This window comes from Lampetra fluviatilis, chromosome 52 (genome assembly GCF_964198595.1).
Source record: "Lampetra fluviatilis chromosome 52, kcLamFluv1.1, whole genome shotgun sequence".
In the NCBI taxonomy this organism is placed as follows: domain Eukaryota; kingdom Metazoa; phylum Chordata; class Hyperoartia; order Petromyzontiformes; family Petromyzontidae; genus Lampetra; species Lampetra fluviatilis.
In genome coordinates, this window is record NC_136326.1 from 1530880 (window position 1) to 1555542 (window position 24663).

At 54.9% G+C, this 24663-nt stretch overlaps 2 protein-coding genes across 7 annotated transcripts; both read right to left on the reverse strand.

Moving 5' to 3' along the window:
- Window positions 1–4541: 4541 nt before the first annotated feature.
- Window positions 4542–9931, reverse strand: LOC144949068 (uncharacterized). Of its 3 annotated transcripts, none has more exons than XM_078878886.1 (3): window positions 8802–9931; window positions 7552–7618; window positions 4542–6445 (listed from the first exon to the last, which is right to left on the reverse strand). In XM_078878886.1, the coding sequence occupies exons 1-2, from the start codon at window positions 9927–9929 to the stop codon at window positions 7562–7564; spliced, it is 1185 nt and encodes a 394-aa protein (XP_078735012.1). In that variant the 5' UTR covers window positions 9930–9931; the 3' UTR covers window positions 4542–6445; window positions 7552–7561. The 3 variants fall into 3 exon arrangements, with proteins under 3 accessions (XP_078735012.1, XP_078735010.1, XP_078735009.1); XM_078878884.1 differs by having other exon boundaries at window positions 7524–7618; XM_078878883.1 differs by lacking the exon at window positions 4542–6445 and having other exon boundaries at window positions 6527–7618.
- Window positions 9932–12587: 2656 nt separating this feature from the next.
- On the reverse strand, window positions 12588–24115 carry LOC144949066 (uncharacterized). 4 transcript variants are annotated; one of them, XM_078878880.1, is made up of 2 exons: window positions 22439–24115; window positions 12588–14199 (listed from the first exon to the last, which is right to left on the reverse strand). In XM_078878880.1, exon 2 carries the CDS (start codon window positions 14194–14196, stop codon window positions 12688–12690), a length of 1509 nt encoding a protein of 502 aa, XP_078735006.1. In that variant the 5' UTR covers window positions 14197–14199; window positions 22439–24115; the 3' UTR covers window positions 12588–12687. The 4 variants fall into 4 exon arrangements, with proteins under 4 accessions (XP_078735006.1, XP_078735005.1, XP_078735007.1 ...); XM_078878879.1 differs by having other exon boundaries at window positions 22371–24115; XM_078878881.1 differs by having other exon boundaries at window positions 23732–23751.
- Window positions 24116–24663: the final 548 nt, after the last annotated feature.

Sequence of the window (24663 nt, forward strand, 5' to 3'; positions counted from 1 at the left end):
CACCACCACCATCACCACCACCATCACCATCGTCACCACCACTACCACCGTCACCATCACCACCACCACCGTCAACAACAACCGCCATTCGCCACTAAGTGGCAGTGACGTCACCACGGCGCCTGTGCCAGGCTAGGTGCACGTTGAGGCCACGTGAAGCGTCGAACGCTCGCCGGCAGGAGGTCACGGGGTAGACCCAGCAGGTGCCACGAGTCGCGACTGAGATGACTGCTGGCCGATGCACCACCTGTGCCTCCTACTGTGCCACCACCACCACCGTCACCATCTCCTACTGTGCCACCACCACTTTCACCACCACCACCGTCACCACCACGCCACCCACCCCCAAGGGCTGTTTACAAGACTCCACGTGCGTCCACGGGATAAAGTCCAGGGGGGATGGACGCACACAAAGACAAAGATCCCCCTTGTAGCCCCTAACAGGCTGTTTGGGCAAGTGCTGTTAGCGGGTAGCACCTATGAAGACCGGCACCGTGGCACACGAGGGGGTGGATTTCCAGCACCACGCCCGGCCGCCTTTGTCTCCCCGGTGGCGACGTTTACTCCACACACCGCACCAGGTACTCATTTGAGGCCGAGTCTACCTAGGGGAGGCCCAGAACTCCCGGGTTTCAGATGATCGTCACCGGTGTTGGGCCGCGAGCGGGAAATCCAACTCTGGCCGCACGGTTCGCAGTGCGACGCGCTAAACCGTTGTGCCACCGCTCCACGACACGCCACGCGCACGACAGCGTTGACAGCGTTGACAGCGTTGGTGTACGGTGTTTTTTTCTGCAATATTTTGCTGTCTTTTCTTGGATTTTCTGTTTGCACTTAGTCACATAGTCACTTTAAGATGTTTTTTGTTCGTGTTTTAGTTTTTTTGTTTGTTGCGGTTGCACCCGATTCAAGAGCCGAATGGCTCACAGGGCTATACCTAATTCATGAACTTGAATTGAACTTGAACTTGACACGCACACACACACACAGCGCTCGCCAGCCTCACACATCTCTCTCTGTCTCTGGGTTGGCACCTCTCGGCGTCTCCAATCCGCTGGCTCCATGGCACAGCGGGCCCCCAACACCGACCGCGAAGGCTTCAGATTCTTCAATGATCCATGAGCCGTGTTGGTGCTACCCGATGGGCCAGTGAGCCGTGATATAGACCCACAGACAGGCACGCTGACAAGCCACATAGACTTACATGTGGAAAGCCGTACACATAGCATAGACTTGCATAGAGACCCAAAGACTGCCGTACACTGACATAACCCATAGACTTACACAGAGACCCATAGACTCGAATACACTTACATGACCCATAGACTCGAATACACTCACATGACCCATAGACTTACACAGAGACCCATAGACTCGTACACACTGACCTGACCCACAGACTTACACAGAGACCCATAGACTCGTATGCACTGACATGACCCATAGACTTACAGAGACCCATAGACTCGTACACACTCACATGACCCATAGACTTACACAGAGACCCATAGACTCATTATGCACTGACATGACCCATAGACTTACACAGAGACCCATAGACTTACACAGAGATCCATAGACTCGTATACACTTACATAACCCATAGACTTACACAGAGACCCATAGACTCGAATACACTCACATGACCCATAGACTTACACAGAGACCCATAGACTCGTATACACTTACATAACCCATAGACTTACACAGAGACCCATAGACTCATTATGCACTGACATGACCCATAGACTTACACAGAGACCCATAGACTTACACAGAGACCCATAGACTCGTATACACTCACATAACCCATAGACTTACACAGAGACCCATAGACTCGAATACACTTACATGACCCATAGACTTACACAGAGACCCATAGACTCGTACACACTGACCTGACCCACAGACTTACACAGAGACCCATAGACTCGTATGCACTGACATGACCCATAGACTTACAGAGACCCATAGACTCGTACACACTCACATGACCCATAGACTTACACAGAGACCCATAGACTCATTATGCACTGACATGACCCATAGACTTACACAGAGACCCATAGACTTACACAGAGATCCATAGACTCGTATACACTTACATAACCCATAGACTTACACAGAGACCCATAGACTCGAATACACTCACATGACCCATAGACTTACACAGAGACCCATAGACTCGTATACACTTACATAACCCATAGACTTACACAGAGACCCATAGACTCATTATGCACTGACATGACCCATAGACTTACACAGAGACCCATAGACTTACACAGAGACCCATAGACTCGTATACACTCACATAACCCATAGACTTACACAGAGACCCATAGACTCGAATACACTTACATGACCCATAGACTTACACAGAGACCCATAGACTCGTACACACTGACCTGACCCACAGACTTACACAGAGACCCATAGACTCGTATGCACTGACATGACCCATAGACTTACAGAGACCCATAGACTCGTACACACTCACATGACCCATAGACTTACACAGAGACCCATAGACTCATTATGCACTGACATGACCCATAGACTTACACAGAGACCCATAGACTTACACAGAGATCCATAGACTCGTATACACTTACATAACCCATAGACTTACACAGAGACCCATAGACTCGAATACACTCACATGACCCATAGACTTACACAGAGACCCATAGACTCGTATACACTTACATAACCCATAGACTTACACAGAGACCCATAGACTCATTATGCACTGACATGACCCATAGACTTACACAGAGACCCATAGACTTACACAGAGACCCATAGACTCGTATACACTCACATAACCCATAGACTTACACAGAGACCCATAGACTCGAATACACTTACATGACCCATAGACTTACACAGAGACCCATAGACTCGTATACACTCACATAACCCATAGACTTACACAGAGACCCATAGACTCGAATACACTTACATAACCCATAGACTTACACAGAGACCCATAGACTCGTACACACTCACATGACCCATAGACTTACACAGAGACCCATAGACTTACACAGAGACCCATAGACTCGTATACACTCACATAACCCATAGACTTACACAGAGACCCATAGACTCGAATACACTTACATGACCCATAGACTTACACAGAGACCCATAGACTCGTATACACTTACATAACCCATAGACTTACACAGAGACCCATAGACTCATTATGCACTGACATGACCCATAGACTTACACAGAGACCCATAGACTTACACAGAGACCCATAGACTCGTATACACTCACATAACCCATAGACTTACACAGAGACCCATAGACTCGAATACACTTACATGACCCATAGACTTACACAGAGACCCATAGACTCGTATACACTCACATAACCCATAGACTTACACAGAGACCCATAGACTCGAATACACTTACATAACCCATAGACTTACACAGAGACCCATAGACTCGTACACACTCACATGACCCATAGACTTACACAGAGACCCATAGACTTACACAGAGACCCATAGACTCGTATACACTTACATAACCCATAGACTTACACAGAGACCCATAGACTCATTATGCACTGACATGACCCATAGACTTACACAGAGACCCATAGACTTACACAGAGACCCATAGACTCGTATACACTCACATAACCCATAGACTTACACAGAGACCCATAGACTCGAATACACTTACATGACCCATAGACTTACACAGAGACCCATAGACTCGTATACACTCACATAACCCATAGACTTACACAGAGACCCATAGACTCGAATACACTTACATAACCCATAGACTTACACAGAGACCCATAGACTCGTACACACTCACATGACCCATAGACTTACACAGAGACCCATAGACTTACACAGAGACCCATAGACTCGTATACACTCACATAACCCATAGACTTACACAGAGACCCATAGACTCGAATACACTTACATGACCCATAGACTTACACAGAGACCCATAGACTCGTATACACTTACATAACCCATAGACTTACACAGAGACCCATAGACTCATTATGCACTGACATGACCCATAGACTTACACAGAGACCCATAGACTTACACAGAGACCCATAGACTCGTATACACTCACATAACCCATAGACTTACACAGAGACCCATAGACTCGAATACACTTACATGACCCATAGACTTACACAGAGACCCATAGACTCGTATACACTCACATAACCCATAGACTTACACAGAGACCCATAGACTCGAATACACTTACATAACCCATAGACTTACACAGAGACCCATAGACTCGTACACACTCACATGACCCATAGACTTACACAGAGACCCATAGACTTACACAGAGACCCATAGACTCGTATACACTCACATAACCCATAGACTTACACAGAGACCCATAGACTCGAATACACTTACATGACCCATAGACTTACACAGAGACCCATAGACTCGTGCACACTCACATGACCCATAGACTTACACAGAGACCCAAACCACCGCCGGCTTCGAGGACCACGACGACGAGTAGGAGGAGGAACAGGAGCGTCTTTATTGGCCAGAATGTCATCAACACATGGGGGTGGGGGGTGGGGGAGACGTGTAAACAACAAACGCGCGGTCAGTCCTCGCTTAGCGCGTCGCGGTGTTCACACGACGGCGCGTTCTCGCTGCAACGCGGCTCTGACATTTGGGGAAACGCTTTCGCACAAAGCGGAACGCTCGCTCCGTTATAACGCGGGACGCTCGCTCCGTTATAACGCGGGGCATTTGGGAACACTTTCGCACAGAACGCTCGCCATTAAAACGCGGAACGCTCACTCCGTTATAACGCGGATGCACTTCGTTATAACGCGGGACGCACTATGTTATAGATCAGAATTCGTGCACCGTTATAATGCAGGACACGCTCCGTTATAACGCGGTTTCTGAGCGGTCGAAGACGAACTACTTTCTCAAGCTGCGCGGCTGGGCGTTATGGCGATAGGGTAAAGCGGTGGCAACATACCCTCGGTGATTTGTCCCGCCATGTCGCTGCGTAGCGCGTAGTCCTCATAGTTACTACACCGTAGTAGTTGTAGTTAGTACACCATAGTATTGGAACCTCATTTGCCAGTAAAAAAAGATGATAATTGTTTTTTTACCCTTTTATCTGGCAACAAAACTGACACCTTTTTTTTACAAGGAGTCATGTTTGCATTGACCACAATACCTGCAGTGAAATGCAAACAAAAAACACAACTCTGATAATGATTTGCACTGTCCTTGAAGTTGATTGGTCCACACCCGAGACAGCTTTCCTTAGAGCCTAGTCTCACATGGGTTGGACCAGATGACGCCAAAAGGCGCACTCAGAGTTATGTTGTTTGTTAGCATTATGACTACAGGTATTGTGGTCTATGCAAACATGACTCCTTGTAAAAAAAGGTGTCAGTTTTGTTGCCAGATAAAAGGGTAAAAAAACAATTATAATAGTAGTCGTAGTCACTACACCATAGTCCTCGTAGTTAGTACACTGTAGTAGTCATGGTTACTACACCGTAGAGTCGTAGTGAGTACACAACGTCACGTACCAGGAAATCGTTTTCTCGCTAAACCGCGGCGCTATTTCAGGAAGGCCACGGCCGCTACCGGCACGTTAAGCGAGGACTGCACCTGAAACGCGCCCGTGGCCGGTGGACGTTGTTCTCGAGGAGCTTTATAGGGGAAAAAAAAAAAACGAAACTATCGCTACGGTTCAGCCTCGACCGAAAACCACAACGCGGATCATACTTCACCATTCTTGGCACTGTCTCCCTAACCCCCCCCCCCCCACATCCGACACGGTAATCATCAGTAGAAGAACAGTCGATAAGATTGTCTCTAACAATGTTTTTTTGAAGGGGCTTTATTTTCCCTCTCTTCAACAATTTCGAACGAAATCTGCTCAACCTGCGACGCACGGCCACGGGCTGAACGGTGAACGTGCCAGCAGCGACAAAGTCTGTCCGCTGGCTCAACGTTTGTCCAAGGTTGGCTCAACATCGGGTCAACATTGGCTCAACGTTTGTCCAAGGTTGGCTCAACATCGGGTCATCGTTGGTTCAACGTTCGTCCAACGTTAGCTCAACATTGGGTCAACGTTGGCTCAACATTCGATCAAACGTTGGCTCATCGACAGCTCACCGACAGCTCAACGATGTCCCAATGTCGGTCCAACGTCGGTCCAGCTTTGGCTCGACGCTCGTCCAATGTTGGTGCAACCGGTTGACGTGGCCCCTGCGATGAGGCGGAGTGAATCGATGCTCGGAGCGGCCACCGTAGCACCGGGTCGTGGCCCCGGGTCGTGGCCCCGGGTCGTGGCCCCGGGTCGTGGCCCCGGGTCGTGGCCCCGGGTCGTGGCCCCGGGTCGTGGCGACTCGTCAAAGTGTTGTGGGGGGCACGTGGTGAGCGGCAAGGCCCTCCATGGGGGGGGGGGGGAGAGGAGGAGGGGGGGGCCAGGACAAGTCACAACGCGTGGACTCACCCCCCACTCCCCGCCCCCCACCCCCACCCCCCCGCCGCCCCGACCGACGCCTTCAAACTAAACCCGAAGTACAGGGTGTTTCAAAAAGATGGACCCCATTGGAAATCGCTACATCTCTGCAACAACGAACGGCCCATGAATGAAACTCTTACACCGAGACACCGTGACATCGAAGCGCGGGGCCCCCCCAAAGCGTAGGGCCCCCCCAAAGGGCGGGGCCTGGGGCTGTCGCGGTTGATGGGGCTCCATGGTGGTGAGATGTTAACTGCCTCGCCTGGTGTACAGGAGGTCGTGGGTTCGATCCTGACCCTGACGCCTGCTGCTGTATATTTGGAGTTTGCGTGTCTCTCTCTCTCCCCGTGGTCACTTGGATTTTTCTCCGGGTCCTCCGGTTTTTTCCCCTCCACATTTAGACTCAACATCACGCGTTTAGAGTCTTTGGCCGCTCTAGATTAAAATATAGTTCATAGATTCTGTGGGTGCCCTAGTGGAGAGCGGTCGCACGAAGGCTGCTCGCAGCCAGAACGGTTGCCCTGTCTACCACCTCGTCGCCCCCTCTTCATACTTCCCATTCTCCAAATCGTCATCTCCTCATCTCCCGCCCTCATCATTCTCCACATCCACCGACTCATCTCCCTCATTATCCACCTCAACCACCTCCTCCCCTCCATCACATAATTCTCCTCATCATGTTTGCCACTATAATTCTCATCATCCTGCTCCTTATCCACCATCTCCTACTCCTCAGCATCATCATCATCACCCTCTTCCTCCTCCTCATCATCCGCCCACTCCTCATTCACCTACTCATCATCATCATCATCCACCCATCTCCTCCTCATTCACCTACTCATCATCATTATCCACATTATCATCATCCACCCATCTCCTCATTCACCTACTCATCATCATCATAATCATCATCCTCATCCACCCATCTCCTCCTCATTCACCTACTCATCATCATAATCATCATCCTCATCCACATCATCATCATCCTCCACCACCACCACCTCCTCATCATCCGCCTCCTCGTGCAACCTCGTCGCGTCTACGTGTGCACGTGTCCGGAATTCTGCTCCGCTGGGCCATCAGCGTCTCCAAACTCCTGCAACACAAACAGCATCAGGGTCAGGATGTGTAGACTGCAGGAGAAATCCGATGAGCTATGAAGCTCTTTTTATCCCACAGATGTCCCGTATGGTCATGGGGTGAGAACGTTACAACAACAAACACAACAACACAACAACAAACACAATCACACAAACACAACAACAACAAACACACAAACACAACAACAAACACAACAACAAACACAATCACACAGACACAACAACAACAAACACACAAACACAATCACACAACAACAACAACAACAAACACAATAACACAAACACGACAGGAGTATCAAAGAAGAGGAAATGTAAACAAATCACTTAAAAATAAAACCAAACAATGTGTATCTTGCCAGGTCAAGCCCAATGAGCTATTAGCTTCTATTTCAGAAGTCTATGGGTCTCTACCCGAGTCTATGGGTCTCTAACTGAGTCTATGAGTCTCTACCCGAGTCTATGGGTCTCTGAGTCTATGGGTCTCTATCTGAGTCTATGGGTCTCTGAGTCTATGGGTCTCTAGCTGAGTCTATGGGTATCTAGCTGAGTCTATGGGTCTCTACCCGAGTCTATGGGTCTCTGAGTCTATGGGTCTCTACCCGAGTCTATGGGTCTCTGAGTATATGGGTCTCTATCTGAGTCTATGGGTCTCTATCTGAGTCTATGGGTCTCTACCAGAGTCTATGGGTCTCTGAGTCTATGGGTCTCTAGCTGAGTCTATGGGTCTCTACCCGAGTCTATGGGTCTCTCCCCGAGTCATTGGGTCTCTACCCGAGTCTATGGGTCTCTGAGTCTATGGGTCTCTACCCGAGTCTATGGGTCTCTGAGTATATGGGTCTCTATCTGAGTCTATGGGTCTCTATCTGAGTCTATGGGTCTCTACCCGAGTCTATAGGTCTCTGAGTATATGGGTCTCTATCTGAGTCTATGGGTCTCTATCTGAGTCTATGGGTCTCTACCCGAGTCTATGGGTCTCTACCCGAGTCTATGAATCTCTACGTCAGTCTATGAGTCTCTTACGGGAGTCTACGCAAGTCCACGGGTGACCAGGCCGAGACCGTGACCTCGCCGCACGTGAGAACCCGGATCCAAACCGGCGGAAACTCAGCGGCCCCCCGGCTCCGAGGCGACCCCCCAAACGAACCGCGGCCGTCAGCGCCGCCGCGAGACCTCGCGCACCTCCAGCCGACGGGCGGCATCCTCGGCCATCACGGCCCTGCTGGCCATCTCGATGACGTCGGCCACGATGGACGCCGCCGCCTTGTTGAGCACCTCGGCCTCCTCGGGCGCGAGCGGTCCCCTCCCGCCGCGTCGCCGCCGCCCCGGCGGCCCCCGCGGCGGCCGTCGCGCGCCGTCCCTCCCGCCGCCGCCGTCGCTCGAGCTGCTGCCCGTTCCGCCGCCGTCGTCGTCGTCGTCGTCGCCGTCGTCGTGGGACAGCGCCGTGCGCCAAGCTGCCGAGGAGGCGGCGGCGCTGGAAGTCGTCACGCCGGCGAGCCACTCGCTCACCGTCGCGTTGCCTCCCGCGCCGAAGGCCGCCTCGCACGACGGCGCCTCCGCCGGGCTCGCCTCCGCGCTCGACCCCGGCGAGGAGGAAGACGTCGCCCCCGCGCCGTCGCCACCGCCGCTGCCGCCGCGGCCGCGTCCCGTGCCGTAGATCTCGGCGAGAGCCGAAGTCAGGACCGCCGCGACGATCTCTCTCGCGAGGGTGGTCGCGGACGCGAGGCCGTTATCGTCGCCCTCCGTCTCGTCGCCCCCGTCCGTCCGGATCCGGCCATCCTCCCCCACGTCCCCCCGCCTCCTCCGCTCCGAGGCCGAGCGACGATCTTCCGGACGCTCCCCGGTCACTCGGATCCCGTTCTCGCGCCCGGCCGTCGCCTTCACGCCCGCCGCCTTCGCGCTCGCCGACCCCGCGACGTTCTTCCGCTCCTCCTCGTCCCGGTCGCTTCCCCGTCCCGCCTCCTCCTCGTCTCTCCCCCTCTCCTCTTCCGCCCGGGCCCTCCCGTCACCCCGAGGGCCCTTGGCTTCGGCCTCCTCTTCCTCGATGAGGTACAGCTCCTCCCAGACGCAGCCGTCAAACTCCGACGAGAAGCCGCGGCTCGCCGGCCGGCCGCCCCCGTCCCGGCCCTCGCGGACGAACCGCACCCGGCCGGGAGCGGCGACATCCTCCGCTCCCGGCGCGGCCGCCGACCCCGCGCCGCCTTCGGCCTTGCCGTTTGCCAGCGAAGCGTCCGGGCCGCCGCCGCCGCCGCCGATCTGCGGCGCGGCGGGGCGAGGCCCGGCACGGGCGCCGTCTGCTCCGGGCGCCATTGTCGCCGGGGGCGACGCCGCCGGCGCAGCGCATCCGGGGAGCCGGCCTCCAACGCTACCGCCAGACAACGGCGGCGCTCCTGCCGACACCGACTCCGGTTCGCTGTCTAAGCGTTCACCTGCTGGTTCCCTGTCTAAGTGTTCACCTGCTTGTTCTGGTTCCCTGTCTAAGTGTTCACTTGCTGGTTCTGGTTCAGTGTCTAAGTGTTCACCTGCTTGTTCCCTGTCTAAGTGTTCATGTGCTGGTTCAGGTTCTGTATCTAAGTGTTCACCTGTTGGTTCCCTGTTGACGTGTTCACCTGCTGGTTCTGGTTCTGTATCTAAGCGTTCACCTGCTAATTCCTTGTCTGCTGGTGGTGGTTTTCTGTCTAAGTGTTCAATGGCTGGTTCTGGTTCAGTGTCTAAGTGTTCACCAGCTGGTTCTGGTTCAGTGTCTACGTGGTCACCTGCTGGTTCTGGTTCCCTGTCTAAGTGTTCATCTGCTGGTTCTGGTTCAGTGTCTAAGTGTTCACCAGCTGGTTCTGGTTCCCTGTCTAAGTGTTCACCTGCTGGTTCTGGTTCCCTGTCTAAGTGTTCATCTGCTGGTTCAGTGTCTAAGTGTTCACCTGCTGGTTCTGGTTCTGTGTCTAAGTGTTCACCTGCTGGTTCTGTGTCTAAGTGTTCACCAGCTGGTTCTGGTTCCGTGTCTAAGTGTTCACCAGCTGGTTCTGGTTCCCTGTCTAAGTGTTCACCAGCTGGTTCTGGTTCCCTGTCTAAGTGTTCACCTGCTGGTTCTGGTTCCGTGTCTAAGTGTTCACCAGCTGGTTCTGGTTCAGTGTCTAAGTGTTCACCAGCTGGTTCTGGTTCCGTGTCTAAGTGTTCACCTGCTGGTTCTGGTTCAGTGTCTAAGTGTTCACCTGCTGGTTCTGGTTCCCTGTCTAAGTGTTCACCTGCTGGTTCTGGTTCAGTGTCTAAGTGTTCACCAGCTGGTTCTGGTTCAGTGTCTAAGTGTTCACCTGCTGGTTCTGGTTCCCTGTCTAAGTGTTCACCTGCTGGTTCTGGTTCAGTGTCTAAGTGTTCACCTGCTGGTTCTGGTTCCCTGTCTAAGTGTTCACCTGCTGGTTCTGGTTCCCTGTCTAAGTGTTCACCTGCTGGTTCTGGTTCAGTGTCTAAGTGTTCACCAGCTGGTTCTGGTTCAGTGTCTAAGTGTTCACCTGCTGGTTCTGGTTCCCTGTCTAAGTGTTCACCTGCTGGTTCTGGTTCAGTGTCTAAGTGTTCACCAGCTGGTTCCGTGTCTACGTGATCACCAGCTGGTTCTGGTTCCCTGTCTAAGTGTTCACCTGCTGGTTCTGGTTCAGTGTCTAAGTGTTCACCAGCTGGTTCTGGTTCAGTGTCTAAGTGTTCACCTGCTGGTTCTGGTTCCCTGTCTAAGTGTTCACCTGCTGGTTCTGGTTCAGTGTCTAAGTGTTCACCAGCTGGTTCCGTGTCTACGTGATCACCAGCTGGTTCTGGTTCCGTGTCTAAGTGTTCACCAGCTGGTTCTGGTTCAGTGTCTAAGTGTTCACCAGCTGGTTCCGTGTCTACGTGATCACCAGCTGGTTCTGGTTCCCTGTCTAAGTGTTCACCTGCTGGTTCTGGTTCAGTGTCTAAGTGTTCACCTGCTGGTTCTGGTTCAGTGTCTAAGTGTTCACCAGCTGGTTCCGTGTCTACGTGATCACCAGCTGGTTCTGGTTCCGTGTCTAAGTGTTCACCAGCTGGTTCTGGTTCCCTGTCTAAGTGTTCACCAGCTGGTTCTGGTTCAGTGTCTAAGTGTTCACCAGCTGGTTCTGGTTCCCTGTCTACGTGTTCACCTGCTGGTTCTGGTTCCCTGTCTAAGTGTTCACCAGCTGGTTCTGGTTCCCTGTCTAAGTGTTCACCTGCTGGTTCTGGTTCCCTGTCTAAGTGTTCACCAGCTGGTTCTGGTTCCCTGTCTAAGTGTTCACCTGCTGGTTCTGGTTCCCTGTCTAAGTGATCACCTGCTGGTTCTGGTTCCGTGTCTAAGTGTTCACCTGCTGGTTCTGGTTCCGTGTCTAAGTGTTCATGTGCTGGTTTCAAGTCTAGATGTTCAGCTGCAGGCTTCAGTTCCCTGTCTACTTGTTCACCTGCTTTTTCCATGTCTTGGCGTTCACTTGCTGGTTCACTCTCGAGCTGTTCTTCTGCTGGTTCCGTATCTACGTGTTCACATGCCGATTCCGGTTCCCAGTCTAAGTGTTCACCTGCTGGTTCCGTGACTTGATGTTCAACTGCTGGTTCGCTGTCGTCTAGGTGTTCACCTGCTGGTTCTGGTTCTGTATCTAAGCGTTCACCTGCTGGTTCCCTGTTGAGGTGTTCAACTGCTGGTTCCGGTTCCCTATCCAAGTGTTCACCTGCCGGTTCTGTGTCGAGGTGTTCCCCTGCCGGTTCCCTGCCTAGGCGTCCATCTGCTGTAACTGGTTCCGCGTCTGGGCGTTCACTCCCCCCTGGCGCTGAGCAGGCCCCGCCGGCGTGCGTCTCGCGACCGACACCGGCGCTCGCCTCCGACCGCTCGCTCCGCGCCGGCGCTGCCGCCTCCTCCTCCTCCGCCGTGTCCCCCGGACGCTCCCCGTCGCCGGGACCTCCGCTCGCGTCCCCCGCGGGCTCCTGCCGCCCGTTGCTGTCGTAGTCGCAGATCACGATGCTGATCTGCTCTCCGGCCGAGCAGTGCGGCTCTTTCGCTCTGTCCGCCTCCCGTTCGGGAACGTCGTCGTCGTCGTCGTCCTTCTCAACCGACTCTTCCTTCACCGCCGCCGCCACGGTCGGCTCCGGCGCCGGCGTCGCCGTCGTCACGGCCGCCCCGGCACGGACGAGCTCCCCGCCGAGTTGCGCCGCCGCTTTGGCTTTGCCGTGCGTCTTGACGCGGAGGCAGACGGCGGCGTCCTTGGCGGGCGAGCGCAGCTTGATGATGCAGATGGCCACCTCGCCCGCCTCGTCCTCCCGCTCGCCGCCCGCCCCCCCCCACCGCTGCCGCCGGCTCCGCCGGGACCCCCGCGTCCTGCGCCGCGCTCTCCGGCCCGCGCCGGTGGCTCCGCCGCCGGTCCGAGCGGCGGAACGGCTTCCAGGCCGAGTGCGGCGGCGGCGCCGGAGCCGTCGCGGCCGGCGCCGCTCCGCCGCCGCTCCCCGCCGCCTCCCCCTCCCCCCCGTGCCCGCCGCCCTCGGCGTTCGTCAGCAGCTTGGCCGTGCAGCCGTCGCCGCCGGGCTCCGCGGCGCGGGACGAGCGCCGTCCCGTGCTGCGCTGGCTCAGGGTGCGGCAGAACGAGTTCCACAGCGACAGGGCGTCGTCGCGTCGCGCCGGTCGCGACCCCGGCGCCTCCTCCTCCTCCGTCTGCGTTCCGGCTTCCGTCGTGTTTTGCCGCCGCCGCCGCCCCGGCGCGCCGCTCCTCGTCGGCTCCTCGCCGGCGCCCGCTGCCGCCGCCGCCGGCGACGCCGCCGTTGCCGTCCCCACGTCGAGCGACGACTCCGGCTCCTTCCGCCGCCTCGGCCGCCCCCTCCGCGCGCAGCCGGGCCACAGCCGGAGGAGGAGGTGGCGGCGGTGGCTTCGGCGGCGCGGGTCCGCCACGTCGGCCGAGCCGGCTTTCGTCAGCTCCGTCTTGTCGTCCTCGCCCGGTCCGAGGCTGCACCTCTTCGACGTCCTCCTCCTCCTCCTCCTCCGCGCCGTCGCCGCCGAAGCCGCCGAAGCCGCCGCCGCCGCAAGCCGCAGGCAGCTGCACGAGAACCGCGCAGCGCCCCTCTCGCCGTCGTCGTTCTCACCGCCGCCGCCGCTCACATCGCCGCTCACGTCGCCGCTCACGTCCGCTGCTCCGGCCGCCGCGTCTCCCGCACCGTCCGCCCCCCGCCGCGACGAGCCTCTCCTCGCTGGCTGCGGCGGCGGCTGCTGCTGCGGCACGGACGAGGACTGGCGGCTCACGGACGCGCGCCCGGATTTCTCGAGGCTGTACACGAGGGACGCCTGCTTCAGGATGGCCTGCGACGTGGCCGCCGGGGACGACGCCGCCGACGAGGAGGACGACGACGACGACGACGAGGAGGAGGAAGAGGTCATCGGCGACGACGAGACGCACACGCCGGACTCGCGCGACGCCTGCTTTGAGCACGACGGCGGCGGGGGCGGTGGCGGCGCCGCCACGGGAGACAAAGCGGCGGGGCCGGTCGCCGCCGACGAGGCCACGGCGGCCACGGAGGAGGAGGAGGCGGCCGAGGGCGACCTCCTCCTCCTGTCCAGAGACAGCTCCATTCACTACGGCCGCACGGGGGGGAGGAAGAAGGAGTGGGGGGGGGGCACGTCAGGGCACGTGGCGGCGGCGGCCGCGCCGGTCGCCGAGACGAAGACAAACTCGACACGGGGACGACATTCGCATCGACGCCGGAGATGCCGTTGCCGCCGGCGCCTCTTTATCGCCGGCCACCCAAAGCAGAGCCGCCCTGAGGGTACACACACGGCAGTGGAGAGACAAGGGTGGCGTGGGGGGGGGGGGCAGCGTCCTTTATGGAGGGCTCCCGTGATCGAGCGAGAGTTTGTTTTGTACAAAAAAAAAGATGGCCGTGCAACTGGCGCGTGACGCCGAGTACGCGCACGGAAACAAAAAACAAAGATGCCCCCCCCCCCCCCCCCATACAGCCACGCAGATAGTCAAGGCAAGGGCTGCGTGTGTGTGCGTGCGTGTGTGTGCGCGTGTGCGTGCGGATTCCGTCGGGGGAGCGGTGGCGCAGCGGTTAGCGCACTACGTGCGCTACCAACCCGGCCACCCGAGTTCGATTCCCCCTCGGGGCCCACACCAGTGACGGTTGTCCTGGGCCTCCCCTAGGTTGACTCAGCCTCAAATGAGTGCCTGGTACGGCGTGTACACATCGTCACTCGGGAGAGACAAAGGCGGTCGGGCGTGGTGCTGGCCACCCACCCCCTCGTGTACCATTGCGGCCTTCATAGCTGCCCGCTAGCAGCAATTGCCCCAACAGTCTGAACGAGATACACGAGGAGGATTGCTTAGGGTTGGTGTTGTCTCTGGGTGCACGTGGATGTCACGTGGCATTTGCAGACAGATCCCGCACACATCCCGCAAGAAGACCCGCACACAAAGACAAAGACCCCCCGTATAGCCTTCAACGGACTGCTGGGGCAAGTGCTGTTCGCGAGTAGCACCTTCGAAGGCCGGCACGGCACACGAGGGGTGGCGTTGCCGGCACCATGCCCGGCCGTCTTTGTCTCTCTCGTGCTGATGTGTTTTTACACACCGCACCAGGTACTCATTTGAGGTTGAGTCGACCAAAGGGGAGACCGGCCCCAGGACCGGTTCAGATGCTTGTCACCGGTGTTGGTGGCTGTGAGTGAGAATCGAATTCGGTTTGCCGGGTTCATAGTGCAGCAAAGACAAAGATCCTCCATATAGCCTCAACAGATTATTGGGACAAGTGCTGTTAGCAAACGAAGGCCGACAAGACACACAAGGGGCGTGGGTGGCAAACATCTCGCCCGGCCACCTTTGTCTCCCGAGTGACGATGTTTACGTATCGCACCAGGTACTCATGTGAGCCCGAACCGGTTAACATAATCTTCACCGGTGTCAGCCGTGAGCGGGAATCGGGTAGCCGGGTTAGTAGCGCAGCGCGCGCTCTCACGCACGCGAACACGCTCATGTGACCGCGGGGATTCGACCGCACCGCAAAAATTCGACCAGACCGCAAACTCCGGGACCACGAGACTCGCGTTCCCCTCCCGTGTCTCTCTCGGCCTTCCGAGAGAGACGAGATTCCAGCGCAGTCTCATCACGCGCGAAAGGGGGGCGGTGGGAAAGACAGACGAACGAGTACGTTAGAGGGGAGCGCTTTACCACGCGACAAAGCGATGGCCGTAAGTGAACCGCAAAACCTCGCGGATCTAGTTGAGGTACCGATGGTGCACTTACAGACGGATTACAGAGATCGGGCACAGTGCGGCGGCTACACATTTAGCTGCGTCCACACGAGCTAATAAAGAATCTTACTAACTTACTAACATTACATCCCTAATGAAGACTCCCACTAACTTACTAACATTACATCCCTAATGAAGACTCCCACTAACTTACTAACATTACATCCCTAATGAAGACTCCCACTAACTTAGTAACATTACATCCCTAATGAAGACACCCACTAACTTAGTAACATTACATCCCTAATGAAGACACCCACTAACTTACTAACATTACATCCCTAATGAAGACTCCCACTAACTTAGTAACATTACATCCCTAATGAAGACACCCACTAACTTAGTAACATTACATCCCTAATGAAGACACCCACTAACTTAGTAACATTACATCCCTAATGAAGACACCCACTAACTTACTAACATTACATCCCTAATAAAGACACCCACTAACTTACTAACATTACATCCCTAATGAAGACACCCACTAACTTACTGACATTACATCCCTAATGAAGACACCCACTAACTTACTAACATTACATCCCTAATGAAGACACCCACTAACTTACTAACATTACATCTCTAATGAAGACTCCCACTAACTTAGTAACATTACATCCCTAATAAAGACACCCACTAACTTACTAACATTACATCCCTAATGAAGACTCCCACTAACTTAGTAACATTACATCTCTAATGAAGACTCCCACTAACTTACTAACATTACATCCCTAATGAAGACTCCCACTAACTTACTAACATTACATCTCTAATAAAGACTCCCACTAACTTACTAACATTACATCTCTAATGAAGACTCCCACTAACTTAGTAACATTACATCCCTAATGAAGACACCCACTAACTTAGTAACATTACATCCCTAATGTAGACTCCCACTAACTTAGTAACATTACATCCCTAATGTAGACTCCCACTAACTTACTAACATTACATCCCTAATAAAGACGACTATTTTACCAAAATTACATCCCTAACCCCGTAAAAGGCAATTAACATTACCGTTAAGCTATTTATTTTATATTTTAATATATATCACACACACGCACTCATCGCTGTAAACCCACACGGTTTATTCCGTATTCTTGTCCAAGGAAATTGAGTTTTCAGATCCTCACGGCGGCGTACAACCGTTTCAATCCGAGTAAAAGAAAGAAAGTCTATTTGTTTTGCTCCCTTGTGATGGGACTTTGCAAGATGTGCATTTAGATTTATGAGGGGCACGGGGTGACCAATAGGGACTGAGTTGGTCTGTAATAAGGTCGGGCACTGATAACGGGTTTGCAGGCACACTACTATACACTACACTACTAAACACTACGCTACACTATACACTATACTACTATAAATTACCCTACTATAAACTACACTATACACTACTATACACTACACTACTATACACTACACTACTAAACACTACACTACTAAACACTACGCTACACTACACTATACACTATACTACTATAAATTACCCTACTATAAACTACACTATACACTACTATACACTACACTACTATAAACTACACTACTATACTCTACTACACTACTATACACTACAATACTACTATACACTGCACTACTATAAACTATACTACTATACACTACACTACTATAAACTACACTATACACTACACTATACACTACAGTACTATACACTACACTACTATACACTACACTACTATACACTACACTACTATACACTACACTATTATACACTACACTATACATTATACTACTATACACTACAACTACTATACACTACACTATGCACTACGATACACTACACTATAAATACACTATACATTAAACTACTACCTTACGACAGACCAATTCACACCTTATTGGTCACCCCGTGGTCCCTTATGAATCTCAACGTTCATCCTACAGAGTCCCATCACAAGGGAGAAACACAAACAAATAGACACAAATTACATATTTGTGTTACCCGCATTGAAACGGCTGTACGCCGTATGGACCTGAAAACTCAATTTCCCTGCACAAGAACACGGGGTGAAACCGTACGGGTTGACACGGTATGCATCCTCATTCAGGCATAGCATCTTGTGGCCACACAGCAAACATCATCAAGCCAACTCCGCTCATCCTCGCAGAAGCAGCAGCAACAGCAGCAGCAGCAACAGCAGCAACAGCAGCAGCAGCAACAGCAACAGCAGCAACAACAGCAGCAGCAGCAACAGCAGCAGCAGGGGCTTCTGGCTCGGCCGTCCAGCAAAGAAGGCGGTGGTCACCGCGTCATCGCTTTCAGATGCGCTTCTCCGGCCGTCTGTAACGCTCTAGGCAATAACGGAGAGCTGAAATCGTCGTCTTCATCCAGATTGACAAACTCATTTGTTTAGAACTGTTTTTTTGTGTCTAGATTGCTGTAATTTCCCCCCGAACCTCCGATTAGCACGGTTGGCTACGTACGGTGCATCGCGCGGCGCTTTCAAGATGCGCTTCTGCGGCCGTCTGGAACGCTCTGCCTACCGATATGAGGAAGTCACTGAGAGCGACGCACTTTTAAATCCTCATCTCGATGTAAAACCAATTTCTTGAGAACATCGTTTTGCGTGGAGTTTGACGTACTTCCACCCGCACCTCCGATGAGCACGGTTGGCTACGTACGGTGCGAAAGAAGTTCAACACAAAGACAAAGATCCCCCGTATAGCCTTAACAGACTGTAGGGGCAAGTGCTGTTAGCGAGCACCTATGAAGGCCAGAACGGCACACGAGGGGGTGGGTGGCCAGCACCACGCCCGACCGCCTTTGTCTCCCCAGTGGCGATGTTTACACACAGCACCGGGTACTCATTTGAGGCTGAGTCGACCTAGGGGAGGCCCGGGACCGGTTCAGATAATCGTCACTGGTGTTGGCCGTGAGCGGGAATCGAACCCGGGTCGCCAGGTTCATAGCGCAGCGCGCTAACCGCTACACTACCGCACCTATGTACTCTAATCCCAGACATGGGGGAACAGGTGGGGTCCACATTTTTAAATCCTTTATATTAAGTTCACTTGCTTGCTTGCTTGCGCGCGTACGACCGTGCAAATCTTTCGGTCGTTTTTTAACCCACTTCACGTGATCCAATCGAGCTGACATTTTCCACACAGACTCGTTGTGCGTGACAATTAATTTTCGTGAAAAAAAAATTCCAAAATTTTACACTTTTTAGGAAAAAATAAATTATATTTAATTACCAATTGCTTAATGGTGGCAGGCAATCATCTGACCCATAGGTGGCAGCCATCTCAAGCCAGAGGACGAGAGGACTCTAGCCGCCACGCATATAAAGGATTTATAGTGGAAAACTTTGTTTTAACGGGTTAATTTTTTTTGCTGTGAAATCTCCTGGCGAGTCGGGGGGGTTTCACGGGAATCTCCTCGGCGCCCACGGGAGATGAAGGGAGTTCCTCGAAATCTGCCCGGTGCTCCACCAACCCTCGCCGCTGCCTCCACAGGTGCCCGATCATAGGCTGTGGAGGGTCGGGAGGTGTTGTGTGGAGTGTATGGGGGGGGGGTGAGATCAGAGCAAATCCGGCCACTTTGTGCCCCCGAGCGGTGACCTATCCCCCGGCGCGAGTGACGGCGGACATCAAAAACCCCCCCGTGGCGCAACGGGCGAAGGTCAGCGGAGCTCGGTTGGGTAACCCGCACCACGCTCACCCCACGGAGCTCACCGCTCACCCCCCATCGCTCACCACCGCTCACCCCCCCACCCCCATCGCTCACCATCGCTCAGAGGTCGCAAACGGGTTTTGATTCCTTACCCGTACCCGGCCGCACCAGGGTCGCAAACGGGTACCCGTACCCGTACCCTACCCGTACCCGGCCGGGTATCGGGTAGGGTACGGGTATCGGGTAGGGTACGGGTATCGGGTACCTGATTGCGACCTCTGGGATGAAGCCATGTTGCAGGCGCGGGTGGGTTGATTCTAGGAACTTGAATTGTGAGAAGAGACAAGACGTTGGGAAATGAGTGACAAACGGTGACTCACCAGTGACTCACGGTCTACCCGTACCCGGCCGCACCAGGGTCGCAAACGGATACCCGTACCCGGCCGGGTACGGGTAGCCGGGTATCGGGTAGGGTACGGGTATCGGGTACCCGGTTGCGACCTCTGCCATCGCTAGCCCCCCTACACCCCCCTCTCCCTCTCTCTCTCGAGATGTTGCAGGACCCATCCCACGTGGACACCACGGCGCCTTTAAACATTTGAGATGCGCACAAAGAGGGCCGTCGTCGGCCCCGTTGCTCGGCTGTGTCGTCACAACACAAGTTGTACTGCACCGCGTTTCACAACGTCTATGTCCCCCCCCCCACCCGCCGAGTATGCCTTTTTGTCAGCCCGCACCGCAGACGCAGCCCACGTGGTGAAGCGGTGGTCGAGCAAGGCCCCAAAAACACGAGCCTCATTCCATCGAGCGGTGGAGGTTGTGCGACTGCCGGGGTGGTTTGAACGCACGTGTCGATTTAAAGAGCACGTGGCGATGTCGCGACCTGTCGGTGGTGTGGAGACGATCCCCGCCAGCGGGACAGCAGCAGGAGCAGCAGCAGCAGCAGCTAGGAGCAGCAGCAGCAGCAGCAGCAGGAGCAGCAGCAAGAGCAGCAGCAGCAGGAGCAGCAGCAGCAGCAGCAGCAGGAGAAGCAGCAGCAGGAGCAGCAGCAGGAGCAGCAGCAAGAGCAGCAGCAGCAGCAGGAGCAGCAGCAGGAGCAGCAGCAGGAGCAGCAGCAGGAGCAGCAGCAGCAGCAGTAGCAGGAGCAGCAGCAGGAGCAGCAGCAGCAGCAGGAGCAGCAGCAGTAGCAGCAGCAGCAGCAGGAGCAGCAGCAGCAGCAGCAGGATCAGGAGCAGCAGCAGTAGCAGCAGCAGCAGTAGCAGCAGTAGCAGCAGGAGCAGCAAGAGCAGCAGCAGGAGCAGCAGCAGCAGCAGTAGCAGCAGCAGGAGCAGCAGGAGCAGCAGCAGGAGCAGCAGCAGGAGCAGCAGCAGGAGCAGCAGCAGCAGCAGTAGCAGCAGTAGCAGCAGGAGCAGCAGGAGCAGCAGCAGGAGCAGCAGCAGCAGCAGCAGGAGCAGGAGCAGCAGCAGCAGCAGCAGCAGCAGCAGTAGCAGCAGGAGCAGCAGGAGCAGCAGCAGGAGCAGCAGCAGGAGCAGCAGCAGCAGCAGGAGCAGGAGCAGCAGTAGCAGCAGCAGTAGCAGCAGTAGCAGGAGCAGGAGCAGCAGCAGCAGCAGGAGCAGCAGCAGGAGCAGCAGCAGGAGCAGCAGCAGCAGTAGCAGCAGTAGCAGGAGCAGCAGCAGGAGCAGCAGCAGCAGCAGTAGTAGCAGCAATAGCAGCAGCAGCAGCAGGAGTAGGAGCAGCAGGAGCAGGAGCAGCAGCAGTAGCAGCAGCAGCAGGAGCAGCAGCAGCAGCAGTAGCAGCAGGAGCAGCAGCAGTAGCAGCAGTAGCAGGAGCAGCAGCAGCAGTAGCAGCAGTAGCAGGAGCAGCAGCAGGAGCAGCAGCAGCAGCAGGAGCAGCAGCAGCAGCAGCAGGAGCAGCAGCAGCAGCAGCAGGAGCAGCAGCAGCAGCAGCAGGAGCAGCAGCAGCGCCTTACTCTCATGGGCGTGAACGCGAAGGCGGACGAGGATATAAATATAATACACAAATGATGTCGGTGGTGATGATGATGATGGTGCGTTGGCAGTGGCACACAAGCACACAAGCACAGACGACGACAAGAACGAGTTCGTGAATAACAGAATCGTGGCCTTGAAAGGAAATGTGTGCATATGTGACAGGCGACGTTTCGGGCAATGGACCGAATTCAGAGCACATTCATCAATGTGTTAAAAAAATAAACCCTTAACAGTGGCCTTAACGTAAAAATAATAGTTTAACACGTAGGCGTTCGCGACCAATATTATTAGTGATCTATGCATAAAACATATAACAGGCGACGTTTTGGGTAATACCCATCTTCGTAGCACATACAATAGCAATGTTTTGCTATGGAGGGTCATTGCCCGAATCGTCGGCCGTTATATATTTTAATTCGAGGCGACACACACACACACACAGTGCTCGTATCGCAGCCCGTTGCGTGTTTTGTTGTTGTTGTTAAATGATCGCACGTCAACAAGTGTGAGTGTACACGCACACACACACATCGTATTTCACGAGCTCTCACCACCACCACCACACATCATCAGCATCATCATCCACAGCATCAAATTTCGATTTAAAGCTTTCTGCCTTCTCGACAGCCCTGTTCTCCACCTGAAGACGGCTGCTTGCGTTGTGGCCGAAACGTCGTGAGAATTATTTTATTTTTATTATTTTCCTTCTACGTGACTTTACCGAAAGAACCAAGAAGATGAATGCACAGCATCATCCACAGCAGCATCTCTCGTGTCCCATCGCAGGTCGGCCTTGTGCGCCCGGGGGGACATCAACAACAACAGAAGCAACAACAGCCGAGAGAGACGCGCGCCCCGTTTACCTTCTGCGAGAGAAGCAGGAGAGCGGTGGAGGGGGGTGGAGGGGGGTGTAACGTGGAAGCTGCCTTGCCTTGCTCAGTAGCTTCAACACGGCTTCTGCCCACACCAAGCGGTCTCGCTCCTCGGTTTGTGGATGCGTCGTCGGCTCGAGCCGCGCCGCTCTTCCCGTTCGGTTTGTGCCCACGGTGATGATGCCGACTGACGATGTCTAGCGGCTGGTAGCCACTTCGCTGCTGCTGCTCGCTGCCAGGGATAACGCAGGGGGGGGGGCTGTCCGTCTGTCACCGGCTAGTCACGCTCGCCCGTCCCCATGGTACGCGCTCAACGGAGGCTGGCCACTTGCCACCCGGCTATCGTCGGATTGTCCACGCGGCCGCCGGTCTTTGGAATTTCGAAAAAAAATTGTTTAACAACGCTGCCGACTTGTTTACAAGCCCCCCCCGGCTTACACTCGGCAGGTAAATGCGCGTGACAGCGGCTGTCGCAGGCGGTCGCCTGGGCTATCAAAGCAAGCGACCAACAGACCCCGCGGACTCGCCAGCCCGAACGCTGCCACGGGGCTTTATAAACCGCTGGCCGACGCGGCCACCATCAATCTGCCCGGTCCCAACCTGCCCACTGCCACGATCTTCCTCCCCGCCGTCTCTGGCCGTCAGCCAGCGTCCCCACCACCACCACGAACACCACCACCACCACCGCCGCCGCTCTCGGCGTCCGCTGATCGTCACAATCCCTCGGTGTTGGCCGCAAAATCGCCGGCAGCCAAAAGCTCCCCCCCCTCCCCCCCCGTCACAAATCGTCCGCCGCCACTTGGCCTGACAGCCGATGCCGCTGACGACAAGACGACGTTGGCCTCGGCTGCCAGCAACCTGGACGATGCCTGGCGGTCGCTATCCGGCCCCCCGACTGTCCCCCAAGCTGTATTATTGTTGTTATTATAGCAGGCTACCACATTCAACGGGGAGAGAGAATCTCGGTGCTCGTGGTCTCGTCTGTCAACCAGCCGCCACCAGCAGCTACCACGAGACCTGGCCGTGTTGTACAGCAGCAGCAGCAGCCGTCGGTTTTCCCTTCCTATCTCTCTCCTCCTCTCTCTGTCTCTGTCTCGCACACCCACACAATGCACGCACGCCTCTCAGCGGATGTTTCGTGGACGCTACGACACCACCACCACCATCATCACAATCGCGCAGGGGCTGGCTACATCGTACACGGACGGCGGCAATGAACAAAGCGGATCGCACGCCGGACCAGACCCAGCCAGGAGGGGCAGGGGGGGGGGGCTTGCTTGGTTGGGGCTGTTCGCAGCAAAGGGACGGGGGGAGGGAGGGAGAGGATGAGAGAGCGAGCGAGCGACTCCAACCTCCGCGAGATCAATCCGGCACCTTCGCTGCACGGCAAACAGCAGCAGCTGCTGCTGCTGCTGTTGCTGCTGCTGTTGCTGCATCAGCGTCCCCACGCTGCCAGTGGTAACGACGACGAAGGGGCGACAGCGACGTCTGCGCAACGCCGCGGAGTCGTCGGAAGCAAACGGAGAATACTGCGGGCGGACAAGAGGAGGACGCCCGGTGGCGGGACATCGTCTCGCTCTCTCTCTCTCCCTCTTGGCAGTGGCGCGTCTCTCGTCTCGTGTTGTGAAGCGGCCGACGCGGGGCAAACCACAGCCCCGATTGGGGGTGGTGGTGGTGGGAAAGGAACTGTGCTACGAACCTGGCAACGCCGAGTTGGATTCCCGCTCACGTCCAACACCGGTGACGATTATCTGACCCCCTGATCATGGGCCTTCCCCTAGGTCGACTCAGCCTCAAATGAGTACCCGGTGCGCTGTGTAAACATCGCCACTGGGGAGACCGGCCGTGGTGCTGGCCACTAACCAGCACTTGCCCCAACAGTCTGTTCAGGCTGTACGGGGAATCTTTGTCTTTGGTGTCTATGAAATTGAGGCACAACGGTTAGCGAGCGTCTCCATGACGAGCGGAGCTGTATGGCAAAGCGCAATCCTTTAACACAAATATAAAGCCCCCCCCCCCCCCATAGAGCATCAACAGACTGTTAGGGCAAGTGCTGTTAACGAGCACCTAAGAAGGCCGGCACTGCACACGAGGTGGTGGGTGGTCAGCACCGCACACACACACACACGTCAATACAGGGTGACTAACGACCAGTGTTACAGACACCTCGTCCTACAAGACGTTCTTCTTGGTTCTTTCGGTAAAGTCACGTAGAAGGGAAATAATAAAATAAAACATAATAAAATAATTTTATTTTCATTATGGTTCTTTCGGTAAAGTTACG